General features: G+C 37.4%; 1 protein-coding gene across 2 annotated transcripts in view; it reads left to right on the plus strand.

Moving 5' to 3' along the window:
• The window catches only part of CUL3 (cullin 3), a 76030-nt gene that overhangs the window by 50832 nt on the left and 5383 nt on the right, over positions 1–19815 (plus strand). For both annotated transcript variants that reach the window (XM_040450865.1, XM_040450868.1), the window contains exons 6-13: positions 163–308; positions 1290–1466; positions 2658–2828; positions 3465–3572; positions 7170–7294; positions 7750–7846; positions 9342–9476; positions 15904–16090. In XM_040450865.1, coding sequence (XP_040306799.1) covers positions 163–308; positions 1290–1466; positions 2658–2828; positions 3465–3572; positions 7170–7294; positions 7750–7846; positions 9342–9476; positions 15904–16090 — 1146 coding nt within the window. The remainder of the gene's footprint in view (positions 1–162; positions 309–1289; positions 1467–2657; positions 2829–3464; positions 3573–7169; positions 7295–7749; positions 7847–9341; positions 9477–15903; positions 16091–19815) is intronic.

Below are 19815 nucleotides of genomic sequence, written 5' to 3' on the forward strand. Positions count from 1 at the left end.
TCCTTTTGTCTATTTTGCTGGATGTTTTCTAGTAATTTTTCTCATGGTCAGCGACTAGTAGTGATAAGCTTCTTTAAGTTTCACAAATCAGAATGAACAGAGATTCACATTTTTTCCCTTAATCTTTAATGTAGCCGATTTTTATGTTCTTTCTGATTGCAGACCTCGCTTGCATGTACAAGTTATTTAGTCGCGTGCCAAATGGCTTGAAAACAATGTGTGAGTGTATGAGTTCCTATTTGAGGGAGCAGGGTAAAGCCCTTGTTTCTGAGGAAGGAGAAGGAAAGAATCCTGTTGACTATATCCAGGTGAGTGAATACAGCAGAATCTCGGTATGTTTGTAGTAACTTGACACCTGCTCATAGAAAGGTCACTTTTACTGGTGCGCCTGGGTGGCTCAGTCGGTTAGGCGTCTGACTTCGGCTCAGGTCATGATCTCACAATCCAGGAGTTCAAGCCCCGTGTCGGGCTCTGTGCTGACAGCTCAGAGCCTGGAGCCTGCTTCGGATTCTGTGTCTCCCTCTCTCTCTGCCCGTCCCCTGCTCATGCTCTTTCTGTCAAAAAAATAAATAAACATTAAAAAAAAAAATTAAAAAAGAAAGGTCACTTTTACTAAGCTGTATGTATCACGTGTTTTTTTACCTTCATTGTCCCAGTGGAAAAGTATGTCTACTTCTCCTAAATAGTTTAGAATTTTGCAAAGTGTGTATATTTATATCTGGGAACCGAACTCAGTGGCTGCTTTTCATTTATTAATTAACCTGCTTGTTGAAGATCTTATTTACATGGTCTCAAGAATGAAAGTTACTACTTTTTCCTATGCTTCAGTGTTCACACTCCGGGTATTAGAAAAAATAACTTCTCAATTAAATCCTTTTTGTTCTAAAATTGTTTTCTTTTAAGCAATACTGTGAATAAATTATGCCTCAGGTTTTTCATGTTTCAGTATAAATAACCAGCTTTTTTTTGTGCGTTTTTAAAGCTGATTATCTTGGGCTGTATCCATTCAGTCAGGACAGGGAAGGATGAGGAGAAGCGGTTCAGAAGCTCTTAGACGTCTTTGGTAGAGTGATACGTGAATAGCAAACAGGCTGCTCCCTCATGGCTGACATTTTGAATACAGGCTTAGATCTAGGCTTGAAAATAATAATATGGAACCTGTAAGTTTAACACTGAGCGCACACATTTGTAGCCCGCAAACTTAAGGCACACATACCTGATCGTATGTGTCTTGTTTATAGAAAAAAATTATTATGATGTATCCTGATTTCTTTGTTTTTATTTGGAAGGGCTTATTGGATCTGAAGAGCAGGTTTGATCGCTTCCTCCAGGAATCGTTCAATAATGACCGGCTCTTTAAACAAACTATTGCGGGTGACTTTGAGTATTTTCTCAACCTCAACTCCAGGTCCCCTGAATACCTCTCATTATTTATTGATGATAAGCTGAAAAAGGGAGTCAAAGGGGTAAGTATGAATGCATTTGTAAACACATGAAATTTTATTTCTAGATTTAAAATTGTATACAAAATTAGGAACTACAAAATAGAAAATTAGGGAATTCTGTAGACATAAAATTAAGCCTAGCCCTTTGCTGTGCTTAAATGTGTGCTGTGATCTTTGGAAAGGATTGCTTAAGGTATTTGAAATGGTCCAAAGTCCTTTGACATTTCACTTAATGTATAATTTATACCAAAACCAAGGAACTACACAGTCACAGTTGTTAAACAGTCTGTATAGACTATGAGGGTTAGATATGCTGTAGAGATGAGAGGCGACTAGAAGACCACACTGTTCATAGCTTGGGATGTTGCTGTTGTCACCTTGTCCTGGGTGTTGTGTATACAACAACTCTTGGATGCCTAGAATTTGAGGAGTAGATTAGAATAGCTATCAGAAAGTAGTTTGAGAGCCTTTATTATATATCAGGCGTATTATATTATATATAATTATATATGCTTATTATATTAAGCATATTGTTGTCACCTATACGTTGGTCTTTTTAACTTCTTAGAATTTGTGAGGCAAAAGGGAAAAGCAATAAATGCAGGTTTTCCAAGCAGCTATAACAGAAGAACAGACAAGAGGAAGATCACCATAGGAAAGAGCATTTCGTCTTCCATATTTTTTAAATATATGCTTAATTGGCTATAATAGCATCTTACCCTTACTTAAAAGATGAGGGCAGGGGCCTTTTTAGTTTTTGAGCTACAGCCAATTATTCTTACCCTTCTGCTTGCACAATTGAGATTTTGAATGAGCTTGCATCAAAATACCTGTCTTTTGCCCATATAAATCTCTGCCTAAATACTATGGAAAATCATTGTAATATTCTTTTTTGTGATTAGAATTTCATTTCATTTGTTCTCAGTCATCCGTTACTGCAGCCATTATCACCTCATTGCTGCATTCAGTGGTAGCCCTCTAGGGAGGGGAAAGAACTCTGCCCTGGCCCCTGAACTGTGCTACACTAGATGAGGATTTAAGAATGGGGCTGCTCTGAAGGAGGAGGCACATTCTCCAGCTGGGTCCCTCCTTCTGACATCTCTCAACCAGCCTACATTTGCTATCAGTCTTATAACTGCAGATGAACTGTGGTGCGATTTTTGTAGAACTAAAATTTATAATTACTAAATTGTCTTTTAATTGATTTTGCAGCTAACAGAACAGGAAGTAGAAACAATATTGGATAAGGCAATGGTCCTTTTTAGGTTTATGCAAGAAAAAGATGTATTTGAACGTTATTATAAACAACACTTGGCAAGGAGACTTCTCACAAATAAAAGTGTTTCTGATGACTCTGAAAAAAATATGATATCTAAGTTAAAGGTAAGGTGTATATATAAACTGGAATGATGTGCACCTAACTAATGTTTGTTATGTGATTGAACGCCAACATGCAGTTAGAAAATGTTTAGTTGATGTAAAATATTTCTATAAATTAATAAAGCTAGATGTTTTACAGCAGATTGCACTTAGATTTGCTTAGGTTCTGAGACATTCAGAGTTTGCTGAAATTTCTCTTGGTGTGGCAGGATACATTCATGGAGATTTGGGGGAGGATTAGTGCAAGGGAAGTACTAAGAAGAGTATCACTGTGTAGTTTCATTTTCACAAAGTGCGGTTCATAGACCACCTGTACTCATATCGCCTGGGGTGCCAGTTAAAAACGTAGAGTACTGGTCCCTACCTTTGATGAGGTGTATTGGAATCTCCGAAAGAGTCTGGGAGCCTGCATTTTATTCGTGGGTTATTCTTAAATACACTGTTCTTAAATCCGCTAAAGTTGGATGCCCACAGGCATAGAGCAACTACTGGAAAGGTTTAGAAAGGATGTCAGTAACGTGGAAGCATTTCTTTGTACGTTCGCTCATAGAAAACTCCATGGTTAATTTATTTCTTTGCACATTTGCTGATAGAAACATCCATGGTTTATTTGTGCATATTTGTGTTTTTCTTCCACAGACTGAATGCGGATGTCAGTTCACATCAAAACTGGAAGGAATGTTTCGGGATATGAGCATCTCAAACACAACTATGGATGAATTCAGGCAGCATCTACAGGCAACTGGGGTAAGATTCTCCATTGAATTTCTACGTGTATGTGTGTATCTGTGTGAAGTCTTTTGTAATGGGCATTTTCATCCATGTATCAGATAACTGCTGGTGTCATTTCTTCAAATGTTGTTAGTGGCAACATTTGTATTGTCTTTGCATACTTTAAAGATCATTTTCTGCCATATAAGCATTCTTTTTAACTATTACTGTTAAAGTAGGTTTTTCTTTCTCTTCTAAAATTTAGTTTATCCTCTCTCCTTGAAGGAGTGTTCTGAAACTTTGATAGAATGATTTCACTGTCGTAACCATTTCAGATTGTGGAAAGAATATGGGGCCTGGGCAAACTTGCTGAGTTTTACACTCTTCCTCTCACCTTACCCCCAGGATTGTGCTATCTTAGAATCGTTGCCTGACCTTCCTATACCTCAGTATTCTCAACCATAAGATCAGCATAAAGGGAGTCTGGCATTCTCAGAGCCCCTAGGGAATGATCAAGAGTATAAAAATGCTGACATTAATGTGTTGTAAATGTGGTTTTGTGTCGTGCCTCCTGGAAGACAGTAAAGCTGCAGCTTTAAACAGCTTTGGAGTCTGATGGGGTTTTTGTGAGGGTTTCACGAAGTTCAGAATTTTCTTTTTATTCTCTTCTCTCCTCTCCCCTCCCCTCGCCTCCCCTTCCCTCCCTTCCCCTTCCCTCCCCTCCCCTTCCCTCCCCTCCCCTCTGTTTTTCAGCTTCACCTTAAACTTTCTGTTTAGAGAACTCCACAGGTTTTCCCTTTTTTCTCGAGTGACCTTATACAACTTCGTAATTCAGACCTGTGACAGCCGGGGCGCCTGGGTGGCTCAGTCGGTTAAGTGTCCGGCTTCAGCTCAGGTCATGTTCTCACGGTTCGTGAGTTCCAGCCCCGCATTGGGCTCTGTGCTGACAGCTCGGAGCCTGGAGCCTGTTTCAGATTCTGTGTCTCACTCTCTCAAAATTAAACAAACATTAAAAAAAGAAAAAAAGATATAACAGCCATTTAAAAAATTTGGAGGTCATTCCCTCTGACATTTAGATATGAGACTCTCACTTCTGTTGGTCATCACAAGCCAAATTATGTGAAAATACCTAATTCTATAGAAATGGACATTTATATATATTAAGGCATTCTGACTTAGAGGGACTTCTGGTCTCTCCCCATTATATATAGTTGTAGGATTTGCCTCAAAGTTGATTGTGGAGAAGCATTGAGAGTAGGAAAGATACAAGTCTGTGACAAATAGAAATTTGGTTGGGCAGGAGCTGAATAATATGATTATCCTAGGTAGTTTTTTCTTTTTTAGATTATTTAGAGATTTATACTTAATTCTGATACACTAATATATTTTCATGAGATATAATTATTTTTCCTGTTTATTTTTTTTCTTCCACTAATCTTACACATATATTTTTTTAAATGTTTGCTTATTTTTGAGAGAGAGTTTGTTTATTTTTGAGTAGGGGGCGGGCAGAGGGGAAGAGAGAGAATCTTAAGCAGGCTTCATGCCTAGCGCAGAGCCCAGCGTAGGGCTCAATCCCACAATTCTGGGATCAATACCTGACCCAAAATCAGGAGTCAGATGCTCAACAGCCTGAGCCACTCAGGCACTTCTCTTGTGTTTTTATTTTAAAAACTGAGAGAGGGGCAGGAAAAACAGACTTGCTATTATATTTCTATTTGTTTGTATCAGCAGGTTGTATCCTAACTCGATAGCCGTTTCTGTTACTTCAGTCTCAGTACACTTGCCCTTGTCATGTACTGCCTTTGAATATACGGTGAATGTCTTCAAAATATTACTTACTAAGACAGCTAGGAAGAGGAGATGCAGACCACTAAAGGAATATTTCTTTGAGGTTCTTCCTTTTTTCCCCCTCACTTAATGAATAATTCATTAAGTGCCTTCTATGCCAAGCACTGTTTTGGGCACTGGGTATACAGCAGAGAATGGAACAGACAAAATTCCCTCCCACGATGGAACTTACATTCTAATCTGGGTCACAGATGAGAACGAAATAAACAAGCACATAGCACCTTAGCAGGTGACAGGTAATAGAGAGGAAATCTGTAGTGGCAGAGTGGTCAGGGAAGGCCTCCTTTAAAAAATTACATTCTGAGGAAAGATTTGAAAATTAGCAAGATGTATGGGTATGTGGGAGAAGGGATTGAACCAAGTTGTGGCGCCATTACTGCCACTTGGAAATGTACCGCTGCCACTGCCCACCTCTGTTCGTCATCTAAGAGTCTCCTGTGGTCATCTCTCCTGTGCATTGTCTAAGATTATTAGCTTCAGCTGCTTGAGTAGTTCTTCAGGAGATCTGAGTGGGGCATACTTCTTGATATTTATGAAATTTATCTCCTTAAAAAAAAATCTATCACTGGGGCGCCTGGGTGGCTCAGTCGGTTAGGCGTCTGACTTCTGCTCAGGTCACGATCTCACAGTCCGTGGGTTCGAGCCCTGCGTCGGGCTCTGTGCTGACAGCTCAGAGCCTGGAGCCTCCTTCAGATTCTGTTTCTCCCTCTCTCTCTGCCCCTCCCCTGCTCACGCTCTGTCTCTCTCTCAAAAAAATAAAGACAAAAAAAAAAAAAAATCTGTATCACTAATCATCCAGGTTAGATAAATATGGAATAATGGTTTAAAACAAGTTGTGAATATCAATAACAATATTTCATTTGCGCTTAAGAGTTCCTGTTGGGGCCCCTGAGTGGCTCAGTCAGTCAAGCGTCCGACTCTTGGTTTCTGCTCAGGTCATGATCTCGCAGTTTGTGAGTTTGGGCCCTGCATCAGGCTCCGTGTTGACAGTATGGAGCCTGCTGGGGATTCTCTTTCTCCCTCTGTCTCTGCCCCTCCCCCGTACTCGCTCTCGCTCTCACACGTGCGCGCTCGCTCGCTCTCTCACTCAAAATAAATAGAAACTTTAAAAGTTACTGTTAATGTGCTTTCTTGTTTTCTTAGAAATTTGTTGATAAAGAAGAAAATACCTCACTGTGACAGTAATACTAGCATCTATTTTGTAGAGATAGTTACCCATTTTACAGTATTTGTGGAGTGCACTTTGTAGAACTGGATCTGCAGCGCCTTCTGCAGAGGCTGTTAAAATAAGAACTACGTGTGAAAACATGAAAGTTTTGATTAATGTAGTGGAAATGTGAATGAGATATTAGAAATAGGTTGTGTGTTAAGATAGGTAAAAATATTTAAAAGCTGAGATGAAAAGTGGATACCTTTAAGATGAAAGATTTAGAATTTTCTCTAAAATGATACTTCATGACACCTTGACGTTGTATCTAAAAAGACATAACGGCCAAAACTTTATACTTCTCAGTGATACCGTTAACACTTTTGTTTATATAGTAAGAATTCTCTCTTGGTCATTATTTTAAAGCCAGCATCTTAAGCAATCATTGCAAATATTTGCCAGGATAATTAAAATTTGGAAAACACTGATGGATCTAGCCTTTAAGAAGTTAAGTTTTATTTGCTAGATATTGGACAAGGAGCGAACTACCTGGATAACTCTAACACAGTGTCTATATGGAACGGAAAACAAATCCTAGTTAATTTGTGGGGGACATCTTGTTATCTTTTACACAGGTATCTTTAGGTGGTGTTGATCTCACAGTCCGGGTGCTCACAACAGGATATTGGCCCACTCAGTCAGCCACACCAAAGTGCAACATCCCACCAGCACCAAGACATGCTTTTGAGATATTCAGAAGGTAAACATAGATCAAACTTTGTATTTGTAAGTACACGTAATTGTCCAAAGTTGAAATAAACTTGAGCATTAGTGGTGTTCCTGATTGAGGATGACTGTACTTCATGTTTTACCTAATGTTCAAAAGGCGAATGTATTCTTCATGCTTTTTAATGTGTGAGAATGAGTTGTGTAAACTCTTTTCAAAGGGCCAGTTTACTAATGTCTTCATCCTTAGTGTATTTTGTATTGTGGACGTCTGCCCATGGCTTAGAACAAACGGATTGTTGGGTTACTGTGGAGAAAAGTGGTCTTAGGGACAGTAGCAGCTGATCTGCAGGCCAGGGGCAAAGTGTACTAATAGCAGTTAATACTGCCCTTACACATAGACACTTGTTAAGGGTTATTATCCTGTAGTTTATAATTTCAAATATGTAAGTTACATGACTCTCTAAAACCTGGTTTGATTTGCTAAAGGTTTTACTTAGCCAAACACAGTGGTCGACAGCTCACGCTCCAGCATCATATGGGTTCTGCAGATCTCAATGCCACCTTTTACGGACCAGTTAAAAAGGTAACTATTGACAGTTGGAACATACTTACATTAAGTAACTGGAAATTAGTTTATGGAATTGATTTCTGATTTTTGTTGACCTGGGTAATTTATGTATTCCTCTTATTTTCCTACCTGTTTGAAATATTCACAAGGGGAAACTGGCTTTAACTTCCTTCCTTCTGTTCTTTATTGGACACTATGAAGACTCGGTAGCCTTCCTTCAGGAATATATAATAATATAATTATGCATTTTATGTATAAGATTAGATTTGAGACAGTATTGCATAAGCTAATAAAAGCTTATTTAAGAGCATACAAAGCTGTTAGTCCCTTTTCAGAATTCTCACATCTCCTATAATCTTTGTTTCCAGTAAATCAAAACCAGGAAAATTAACATGGCATTTGTGAGATGTGCAAAATACTACCAAAGTATTTACTTTAAAAATTAGCAAGGCACTAAGTGAATTGCTTTTGTTTAAAAAACGTAATAGCTTTTTTACATCCAACGTTGTGAAGTTTAGACTAATAACTTGCTTGCATTGCTTGGATATCATTCAAATCAAAGTCATTTGCCTTCAAATAAGAAAGTAATAAATAATAAATCTTTTAGAAAAACATTAAAAGAAAAATACCTGAACTGTCATCTAGGCAGCAAATAACAGTTTTATTCCGTATTTTAAGAATAGTCCTAATGGTTTTATATAAGTTACTCTAACTCCCCCCCCCCCCCACTTTTTTTAAATATTGTGAATGTCTACACCTGTTCTAATTTTTATGCTTAAATGAAATGGAAAATATTCTTTACAGTTCATGTTTGACACTATTAAATATTTGAGCGTAAGTAGTAAGGTTATGGATACTAACGAACTCAGCTTTTAATTATTGCTTGCTTTTGTTTTAAAGGAGAGGGTTTTTTCCTAAATAATCATGTTTTCTTTTGAAGTTGGGTTAAATAGATAGTGGGTTTTAAAAAACAATTCGCATGTTAATTGCTGAAGGCTTAACTTTCTACTTTGTACTTAAATCATAGAGCAGAAACAGGCTTAAGGATGGCAGAGATTTTTTCCCTCATCCTATGCTGTTATTTGATCTTAGACCACACAGAAAGAAACCCCTATTACTTTTGGTAGGAGTATGATGACAGTGTTGTCTTTTAAGTCTTTTATTCCATCCTGAACTGTTAAAATAATTTTAGCTATCACTATAAGGAATTGTTGATTCATTACTTGCTCAGATATATTAAAATGTTCATAATGGGAAAAAAAAAAAGGACAGTCCTAAATAATGAATGAGTGTGCGTGTGTGTGTGTGCGTGTGTGCGCATACGTACATATACACGTACCTCGTACCTGTTTTTTTTTTAAGTTCTGTTTCCTTTTTATGTAGGAATAAGTTAGGTAGTTTTATTATGGGATATTACAGTTGGATATTACAGTGCTTATCTTTCAAACATACTGTTAAAGTTACCACAAGATAATTCTATCTTATTTGTATTTTTTAAAAAATGAAACAGGAAGATGGGTCCGAAGTTGGTGTTGGAGGGGCCCAGGTAACTGGCTCTAATACACGGAAGCACATACTGCAGGTCTCCACTTTCCAGATGACCATTTTAATGCTCTTTAACAATAGAGAAAAATACACGTTTGAGGTATGTGTCGCTTATATAAATTTTAAGCAATTGTATTGTTTCTGATTCTCCCCGGTTACCAGGGGTCTTTATTTGAATAACCTTTAAAGTTATTATCATTTGAGTATTATTTTTATTAAGTAACCTTTGAGTACCATTAGAGAAAACAACGTAACATTGGGCGATGGAACTATCTGACCATCACATACTTATTGGCTCACATTTCATTTCATTTTTTTAAAAAACAGCTTTATTGTAGCATGAGTGTTACATGATAAAACATACCCCATCTAAGTGCATAATTTAGGAGTTTTAACAGATCTGTGAACTTGTATAAGTGCCATCACAATCACGATCTAGAATATTACCCCCTAAATGTGTATACTCCTTTGCAGTGTGTTCCAGCTCACTGTCCCAACGTTGCCAGTGATCTGCTGTGTATCAGTATAGATGAGTTTCGCCTTGCTAAAATTTCCTGTAAATGGGATCATAGAATATGTGTTGTGCTTGTCCATCACGTATTTTTGAGTCATCCATGTTGGTGTGTGTATGGTTTCAGTAGTTCGTTCCTTTTTATTGCTGAATGATATTCTATTATACGGATTTACTACGTTTTCTTTAGCCACTTACCTAGCGATAGGCATTTGAGTCCTTCTCAGATTTAGGCTGTTAGGAAGAGAAAGATGGGTTGAACTTTTTAAGAGACAGCCAAACGATGTCCCAAAGTGTTGTGCTTTCACATTCCTGCCAGCAGTGTAGGAGAGTTCCAGTTGCCCCATATCGTCTACAGAATTTAATACTTTTAAATTGTAGCTGTTTTATTTGGCGTGTAATTGTATGTGACTGTGGATTTAACTTGCCTTTCCTTGATGGCGATCAAGACGCAGAGAATCCTCCTGGGTGTGTTCCTGGGCCACTTACATGTCTTGTTTGGTGAAGCGCCTCTTCCTGTCTTTATTGGGTTGTTTCGAAAGCTTTTTACAAATTTTGGATACAAATCCTTTGTCAGATCTGCGTGGTATGAATATTTTTTCACACTGTCACTTGCCTTTTCATTTTCCTTAAATGATATTTTTTGAAGAGCAATAGCTTTTAATATTGATGAAAAAGTCCAGTTGCCACTTTCCTTTTATAGTTCATGGCTTTTGATATCCTGTCTAAGAAATGTTAGAATTTGCTTACAAAAAATAAAGTAAAAATTAAGAATTATTTCCCCCCACACACAGATAATTCAGTTGTTCATTCCATTGTTCTTTGTCCAAAGCATTGTTCTTTTCCCTTTGAATTACCTGGCACCTTTATGAAAAAAATCAATTGACCATATATGTGTAGGTCTGTTTCTGCACTCTGAGCAATCAAATCTGATCGCTTTCTATGTCTAGTGCTAGTTTTACACTATCTTGGTAGTGTCAAATTTCTTTTTTATACCCATCTTTTTTTTTCTTTCCTCCACCAAGACCTTTGATTACGTTAAATGCAATTAGTCTTTTCCCATGCCTTTAATAGGTACGTTGAGTGGAAATAAAGATCATGTGATTCTTCCTAACTTTTTTTTAAATGTTTGTTTATTTTTGAGAGAGAGGCAGAGTATGAGAGGGGTGGGGTAGACAGTGAGAGGAAGACACAGAATCTGAAGCAGCCTCCAGGCTCTGAACTGTCAGCACAGAGCCTGATGCGGGGCTTGAATTCAGTAGCCGTGAGATCATGACCTGAGCTGAAGTCGGACACTTAACCGATTGAGCCAACCACGTGCCTCAAGATCATGTGATTCTTAAGTGTAAATTTAAGATAAAAGCTGTAAAATTATTGCCATATTTATTCTTAATTGAAAGCTAATTTTCAGATACCGTGAACATAGAAATAAGTTCAGTTGAAATTTAGGGCAGAATTGAATTGTAGATATTTTGGACAGAGAGAGAAAGCTTAAGAAGGCTCCACGCCCAGTGTCCCAGCACTGAGCCTGACACAGGGGTCAGTCGCGTGAGCGTGGGACCATGACCCGAGCCAAAATCAAGAGTCAGGTGAGCCACCCAGGCACCCCTGTAGGCCTATTTTATACCTACCTTCATGCTTGCATTTAAGAGATTATTGTTTTTATGGGATACACCTAAAGGAAATGCTTTGAAACCCAAGTGTTGTAGGTCTGGTGGCTAAGTCAAGAGGTCTTGGTCTTATCTATTTCCAGGTGTGTCTTACCTAGGGGAGTAACCTCAACTGTCCAGCGCAAGTTACATATGATTTAGTCCCAAGGATATTAATTAAGCAAGTATGGAGTCCCTTGCTCAAGTTGTAAGCCTTTTCAAACAGAGGTGGAATTAAATGATCTCTAACAGCTTGACTGTTTTAATCTGCAGCTACCATGGGTAATATATTTTAAGCAAAATAAACTGCTGATAAATGCTAATTAATGTTGGTTTTCAGTCCTACTTTATAAAGAGCTGGTGAAAATAATGAGACAAAAACATAAACTCATTTTCTAAAGCCATTATTAGAATTGCTAGTAATTTTAGTGGTTCAAGGCTTACTCTTCTCTTTCCCATCTGACTTGGGATCACTGATACTAATGAGCATCATTAAGTAGAGCGTAAAATTAGGCAGAAAATTCCTCTAATATTTCAAATGTTAGCTAAGTAACAAACCAGATGCCTGAGCATAAATGGCATATGTAGAATGCCATTCCTGTGGCTCCAAAGCCTTCTGGCTGCTTGCATCTTGAACAGGGGGCATTGTGAGAAGGCACTTGAAGTTTCTACTCACACCGTATGTTGCATTCTAGTCTGCTGTGTAAGCGTTATTAGCCAGCTCTTTTACACAACTCACCTCCACAAATTAGAGAGGATAGTTGAAAGTAATACTTTAAAAGGAGGCTGATTTTTTAACTCTGAGTACTCTTTATAAGTTCAGTAAAATGGTGTATGTGTTATTTAATGCTACATAACATATCTCAAAACTTAAGTTTAAAACAACCTCTAACAATTTATCATCTTTCCTGGTTTCTGTGGGTTAGAGGTTTAGGAGGGGCTCATTTGGTGAGTTTTGGCTCACAGGTTCTCATGAGGTTGTGAAGATGTCACCTGGGGCTTCAGTCATCTAATGTTTGTGCCTGTAAAATACACTTCTAACTTGTTGGAATATTCTTCCTTCCACGTAGCTGGCAAGTTCATTTCAGCTCTTGATAAAAGAGGTCTCCGTGTCTCTTCACGTGGCCCTTACCACATAGCTGTTCAGTTGTCCTTGCATACCAGTGGGAAACTCTCCCTAACCCGAGCCATCCAAGAGCCCCGGGCAGAACCTGGCATGCCTTTATGACGCTAGCCTTTGAAGTCGCATACGGTCACTTCTTATTTTCTTGATCACCCAAGTTAGCCCCAATACTGTGAGGGGATCACACAAGGCTAAAACATACCAGGATCATTATGGGCCATCTCAGAAGCTGCCTGCAAAAGGTGGCATTTATATGTTGTGTCACATTTCATCCATGATAGTCAAGCTGCTGAAGCTTTTTCTCTTTTTATGTATTTTTTTAATGAATAGAAGTTTGTTACGGTTTATAACAGCTAAAATCAGGAAATACATAAAGTGGTAGTTTCTACCCTAGATTATAGTAACTAGCATTTGGTTTTTGAAAGGCATGTAGATATTAATTAATATATATATTTCTGATATTATACTTGTTAAATTTTCTTGAGAGTGAGTCTGAAGTATAAAAACTAGTTATGGATAATAGCAAAATTAATGTTAGGCACTAGCACTTAAATAGAAATCGGTTAAAAACCAGTGATAATTGGTATCGCATGAAGAAGTGCTAACATCATTAATAACATAATTTCACATCATACAAAGGAAAGTGTTTGGGAATACAAGGTGAAATAGACAATTTGCAATCACAGAAATCCTTCACAAATGTCCTGACAAGACAATAAAAAAGATCTTCTAGAAGATTTGAATAATATAATTAGCAAATTAAAATTGAAAGCCATACAGAGCACTTTCACCTCAGAAAGCAAAATACACCTGTTGCTCTTGGAAATATGTGAGGTTGACATAACCTTATTACTAAAAGTGAACAAGGAGAATACAAAAAAGAAAAAGCTATAGGTTATTCAACTTTAAATGCACAAATCTTGGGACGCTTGAAGTGGCTCAGTCAATTAAGTGTCTGACTCTTGATTTTGGCTCAGGTCATGATCTCATGGTTCATGGGATCAAGCCCCACATCAGGCTCTGTGTGACTAGCCTCCTTGGCATTCTCTCTCTCTCTCTGCCCCTCTCCAACTCGCTTGTGCTCTCTCTGAAAATAAATAAGTAAACTTAAGAAAAGATGCACAAATCTTAAATAAAATATTGGCAAGTCATACTCCGCAGCATATTGAAAGAATGATTCCATGTGTCCAAATAGGATTTATCCCTGGAATACAAAGAAGGAATTTGTTAACATAATTAAGGTTTCTTCTCCTCCTCCATCATCATCATCATCATCATAAAGTTAACTGAGCATTTGCTGTATTGCCAGACATTTCAAGGAGAAAATCAATTAATGATTTCTATAGATACACAAAAAGCATTTGTAGTAGTCAGTCTCCATTTCATATTTCCAGGATATGGGGGACTCTCAGCCTCCTAAGAATAGAACGAAATCCCCTTAATGTCATAAGGTTATATCTAACAAGAGACCTAATAAGCAAGCAGTAGTTAGTAGTAAAATATTAGACCTCTGCCCATGAAAGGTAGGAACAGATTTTAGGATATTGCCTAATTATTACTATTATTCAGCATTGTTCTGCAGGTCCTGTCCTAACACTAAGAAAAAGTGAAATTTATAAAATACCAGGAGTTGACAAAATTTGTAGGCAGGGTGATTGTCAACTATGATAATCACCTGAGAACATTCTTATAGAAGAGTTCAGATGAAAAATTAACTTTTATGTAAAAATCAGTTAATCAGAAAATAACTTGAGGAAAGCAATATTTTAATAAGATTCATAATCGTTTCCTAGGACTCATTCTAGCAAGAAAGGTAGAAGACTTCTACCAAAAAGGTAATAAAGCAAAAGAAAATGAAAGGGTACATGTGCGGGAATGGGAAAAGTACATGTTACAGAGGAGGTATCCCATTTATATTTAACATTAATACTGGTGTATTAATGGGCATGTTCCTGTACATACGCATGTGTGTATGGATTTGGATTCCTGTGTGGATATGTGGATGTATAGGAAAAGTCCTAAAGGATGCACACTGAATTGCAATAGTCACCTCTGGGAATGATCTGTAATTGTAAAATATCACCTAAGAAGGGGTTTCTAGTTTTCTCTCAGTATGAGTAAACAATAGAATATGTGAGTAAGTCATTTGTCACACATAATAATAATTATAATCAACGTTGTAATAATAGCACCTATTTGCCAGGATTTAACATTTATAGCATTTGAAATGGCTAAAGTATGGAGACATACAGAGATCATTTGAGGCAAAGGAGTGTGCTTCATCATCACTAAAATTCGCATTTCTTTCACTCCTCACTGATAGTCCTTTAGAGAAACCCACGCTGGTGCTCAGACTCCTGTGAAAGAGAGAATGACTCTCTCCAGATCAGTTACACGATCAATATGCCTATTCTTCCTGAGCTGCTCTTGAGAAAGAATAGCTTTTACACGGTAAATCAAAGCGATCTGCCCTGCTGTGAAGACTGGGTGGCATCATACATCTGTAGACATGTAGGAACTACATCGTATACATGTGCAATTCCCTTACTGTCCCGTGGACCAAAGAGGAGCATGATGAATCAAGACATTACACATTCATTCTTCTCTAAACTGCTTTTGTTTTTACTATTGCATTTTATTCATACCATGGTAAGAAGCAAAAATTATCACCTGGATTGAAAACATTTCTTACTTTTTTTCATGTTTAATGTTAATTACCAGGAACTTAACGTTTTTTTCATTTGGTCATACAGGCAGTAAATGGTCAGCACGGATTGTGAATTTTGATTGTATGGTAGAGTGCCTTAGCTTTGGGCTGACTTTGCTTCTTTCTATAAAAGAAGTTGCTGAGCAGAAGTAGTGTGGGTCCACTTGTAGGATCGTAGAGCTTTTCCAAAGCAATCGTGTTTGTTAACACTTTGTTTCGTTTTTTTTTTACTTAAGTAGTAGAGCAGGTCCCAAATAATCTCTGCTGGATGACATTTTTAGACTAGGCCTTATATCTCCTGAAATAAAAAAGTACATGTCTTTTCAATATTTTGTGATTTGAATCACCTTTTCCTCTAGTTTGTTCAAATAAGTGAGATTTTAGTGAAGTGTCCTAATAATCAGGGAATTCTTTGTTGTAAATTATTTCTTTCATGTAATTATCTCTCTCTCCTGTTCGGTTGATTTTACTTAGTAATTAACTGATCTGCTTTAATCTTTCAAAAAGTCTAATTCTGTCAATCTGGTGAAATTTCAGGAAATTCAACAAGAGACCGATATTCCTGAAAGAGAGCTTGTTCGAGCCTTGCAGTCCCTCGCCTGTGGTAAACCAACCCAGCGGGTTCTCACGAAAGAACCCAAGTCAAAGGAAATAGAAAATGGTCACATATTTACAGTTAATGATCAGTTCACATCCAAACTACACAGAGTCAAGATTCAAACAGGTATCTGGAATTATATTTTTCCTCTGAAAAAATTATTATCTGTTGGATTTCTTTCTTCAAAAGCAGTACTGCGTTTCTGATGCTGTGTGACACGTAGGTTTAAGGACTAAAGCAGCTCTATTCATATGTGTTCCTGTCAAAATACAGTTGAATCCAAGTACGGTGAGCGTTTTAAAAAGTAATTTGTAGTGTGAACAAGGTATTTATTTCCATTTGGTTTTCAACAGGTAAATACAATTTTGTTATAGATTAGTTTTTATAAAATAATTGTTTTTAATTGGTTGAGTTAACTAATGATGGACATCTTTTTTAAACTGATTTACAAATTTGTCAGAGTTGGGGGTTGTTTATCTAAAGTTTGATTTTTAGATGCAGCTATTTATGTTTTGATGGGTATTTTTTAAATTGCAAAACCTTAAAAACCCATATTATCTCTCATTTAAAAGCTTAGAAATGACCCTATTGTGAACAATTTTTAATGTGTTTATTTTTAATTAATGAGCATCCTGTTTATTATATACTTAACATAGTGTACAACGTGTTTTCTATGTATTTAAGGGGAAAAAAGCACTTTACCTTTGCTCATGTTTAAACCTCTAACATAGTTTGTTCCCTGATTTCAAAATTACTATTAGATAAGCTTCACAGGACTGACTCATCCATTACAGCTCTGTAGTCTTTGTAGAAAAATAGTATTTTAAAATAAGTTTAAAATGACTGTAGTTTCTTTAACTTTAAAAAATTGTGTTTATATTATGAGTCTTTTAAAAATTATTTTAATGTTAAATCTGTAACTGATTACCAGAATACATTAAAAAAACATTGTATACACACTTCTACTGACCTTTTTGACCCTGATTGGATTTGTATGCCTTCTGAAGCAGGGTGGTGTCTCTTTTAAAGCATTGCCTAATTTGTCCCATATTTGCAGACCGTATCATTGTACCTTCATCACCAAAAATAGCCTCATGTTTGGACACAGATGTAAATTGAAAATAAAAACAGAACTATGCTTAAAAAGTCATGGAATAAAATATCTTTTTTTTTCCCCAGTGCAAGGCATAAGACTTTACAGGTTTAGGTAGATACAGGTTTTGGATTTCAGGACTTGTTTGTATTCTAGATTTAGAGGAAGATGTATGGTGATACATAATGTGAATTACCAAACCTCACCCTGCTTTACCCTAAATAAGTAACTCTTTATAATCCTAGATTCCATTATGTCCAGCAATAATAATTCCAGATACTATTTTTGTTCTCAAAAAAAAAAAAAATAGTCTTCTCTCTGGATTTTTAATTTGGGGTGGTAGTGGTGTGTGTGTGTGTAGAATTTTAGATCTGATGAAAATAGAATTTTTTATTTTTGATGTTAAATGTGCGTATATAACACTTTAATTAAAATAGGAGTACAGTTCTGTATGGTAAGGAATTCAGCTAGATCTCTCAAAGTTCTTTTCAGCTATAAAATTCTAGGAAGAAATAATGTTTTCATTTAGGAATGCCACTTAAATTATCATGGCTCTTAAATATATTTTGTAGAAGTTAAAATTTTCTTTCTGGTGATAAGTATGTGACCACATGGGTTTTTCCTAAGTTGTCAAAATACATCCTTGCCTCTTGGCTTATAATTGAAGATGCAAAGACTCTGTCCTAACCTAATTATTCTGCTCTTACTATAGTCAGGAATCGAAGTTTAGACAAAGGAGTTAAAAATATTACTCAACACAACCTTTGAGAAGAATTAGATTTCACTGGGCCCCTGGTTGGCTCAGTCGGTTAAGCGTCCGACTTTAGCTCAGGTCGTGATCTCATGGTTTGTGAGTTCAAGCCCCACGTCAGGCTCTGTGCTGACAGCTCAGGGCCTAGAACCTGCTTTGAATTCTGTGTCTCCTGCTCTCTCTGCCTCTCCCCCGCTGGTGTTCTGTCTCTCCCTCAAAAATAAATAACCGTTAAAAAAAAAAAAATTAGATTTCACTGTAATCTACAGCAATTTCCTTAGTTAACAGTTTTCCCCACCACTGCATCCCACTTTACCCCAACCCTTTCCCAGATATAGCTAGATACATCTGTACCCCCTTACACAAGCATGTGCCTCTGTTATGTTCTTCTTTTTTTTTTTTTTTTTTTCAACATTTATTTATTTTTGGGACAGAGAGAGACAGAGCATGAACGGGGGAGGGGCAGAGAGAGAGGGAGACACAGAATCGGAAACAGGCTCCAGGCTCTGAGCCATCAGCCCAGAGCCCGACGCGGGGCTCGAACTCCCGGACCGCGAGATCGTGACCTGGCTGAAGTCGGACGCTTAACCGACTGCGCCACCCAGGCGCCCCTCTGTTATGTTCTTCTTAAGGGAAGAGTATTGTGTGAGACTGAGAGTGAGCTTCTGCCCTCACGTTTTAAAAAACCTCCTAATCCAGTGTGTATCACCACAGCCTTCCCATTTATCTTGGAATATACCTATTTAGGTGGTCACATCTAGCAGAACACAATAGATTGTTTTTTAAAAAATTCTTGGGGCGCCTGGGTGGCTCAGTTGGTTAAGCGTCCGACTTCAGCTCAGGTCATGGTCTTGCGGTCCATGGGTTCGAGCCTCGTGTCGGGCTCTGTGCTGACCGCTCAGAGCCTTGAGCCTGTTTCAGATTCTGTGTCTCCCTGTCTCTCTGACCCTCCCCCGTTCATGCTCTTCTCTCTCTCTGTCCCAAAAATAAATAAACGTTAAAAAAAAAAAATTAAAAAAAAAAAAAAAAAATAAATAAATAAATAAACGTTAAAAAAAATTAAAAAATTCTTTTCTCCACCTTTTTATTTTAAATATTTTCAAATCCATAGAAAAAGTGAGAAACACGATAATGGACAAAGGTATGTATGGCCATCACCTGTATTTATGAGTCATTAAATTTTTTGTCCCATTTGCTCCGGTGCCCTTGACCCCACCCTCCCCCTTCATATGTGTATATATTTGCTACAGCATTTTAAATTAATCTGCAAACATTAGACTCCCCCACCCTAATACTTAAGCATACATTTTATCTCCTTAGAATAAGGTATTTTCCAAAATAATTGTAATACTGTATCACACCCAAGAAAATTAATAATTCCATAATACTTATTTGTATAAATAAATATTTTATACCACCTCCACTTACTTGTCCACAGTTGCCTCAAAAATGCCTTTCTAGGGGCACCTGGGTGGCTTCGTCCGTTAAGCGTCTGACTTCGGCTCATGTCATGATCTCGCAGCTCATGTCCATGAGTTTGAGCCCTGTGCCAAGCTCTGTACTGCCAGCTCAGAGCCTGCAGCCTGCTTCAGATTCTGCATCCAGCTCTCTCTCTCTCTCTCTCTCCCCTTCTCCCCCACCTCCTCCTCCTCCCCTGCTCAACACTCTCTCTCTCTCCAAAATAAACATTAAAAAATAAAATAAAATAAAATGCCTTTCATATCTTACTCTTTAGGTCCAGGATTCAGTTAAGGTTTCCCCATTACATTGATTTTTATTTACTCTAAGTGTCTCTCTCTCCCTCCCCCCCTCCCTCCCCCTCCCCCTCTCCTTCCCCCTCTCTCTCTTTTTTAGTGACGTTGGCTTTTTTTGAGTAAAAGCATTATTCTTTCTTAGGAGGTCATTTTAATCTAATTCTTCTCTTCTTAAGATACTGATTATCTTTAACTTGGAAAAAGGTACTGAAAGAATTCTTAACCAAGGGATTCTAATTAGAAACCGCTGAGT

Source organism: Herpailurus yagouaroundi, unplaced genomic scaffold (assembly GCF_014898765.1).
Source record: "Herpailurus yagouaroundi ecotype Mexico unplaced genomic scaffold, PumYag 202, whole genome shotgun sequence".
In the NCBI taxonomy this organism is placed as follows: domain Eukaryota; kingdom Metazoa; phylum Chordata; class Mammalia; order Carnivora; family Felidae; genus Herpailurus; species Herpailurus yagouaroundi.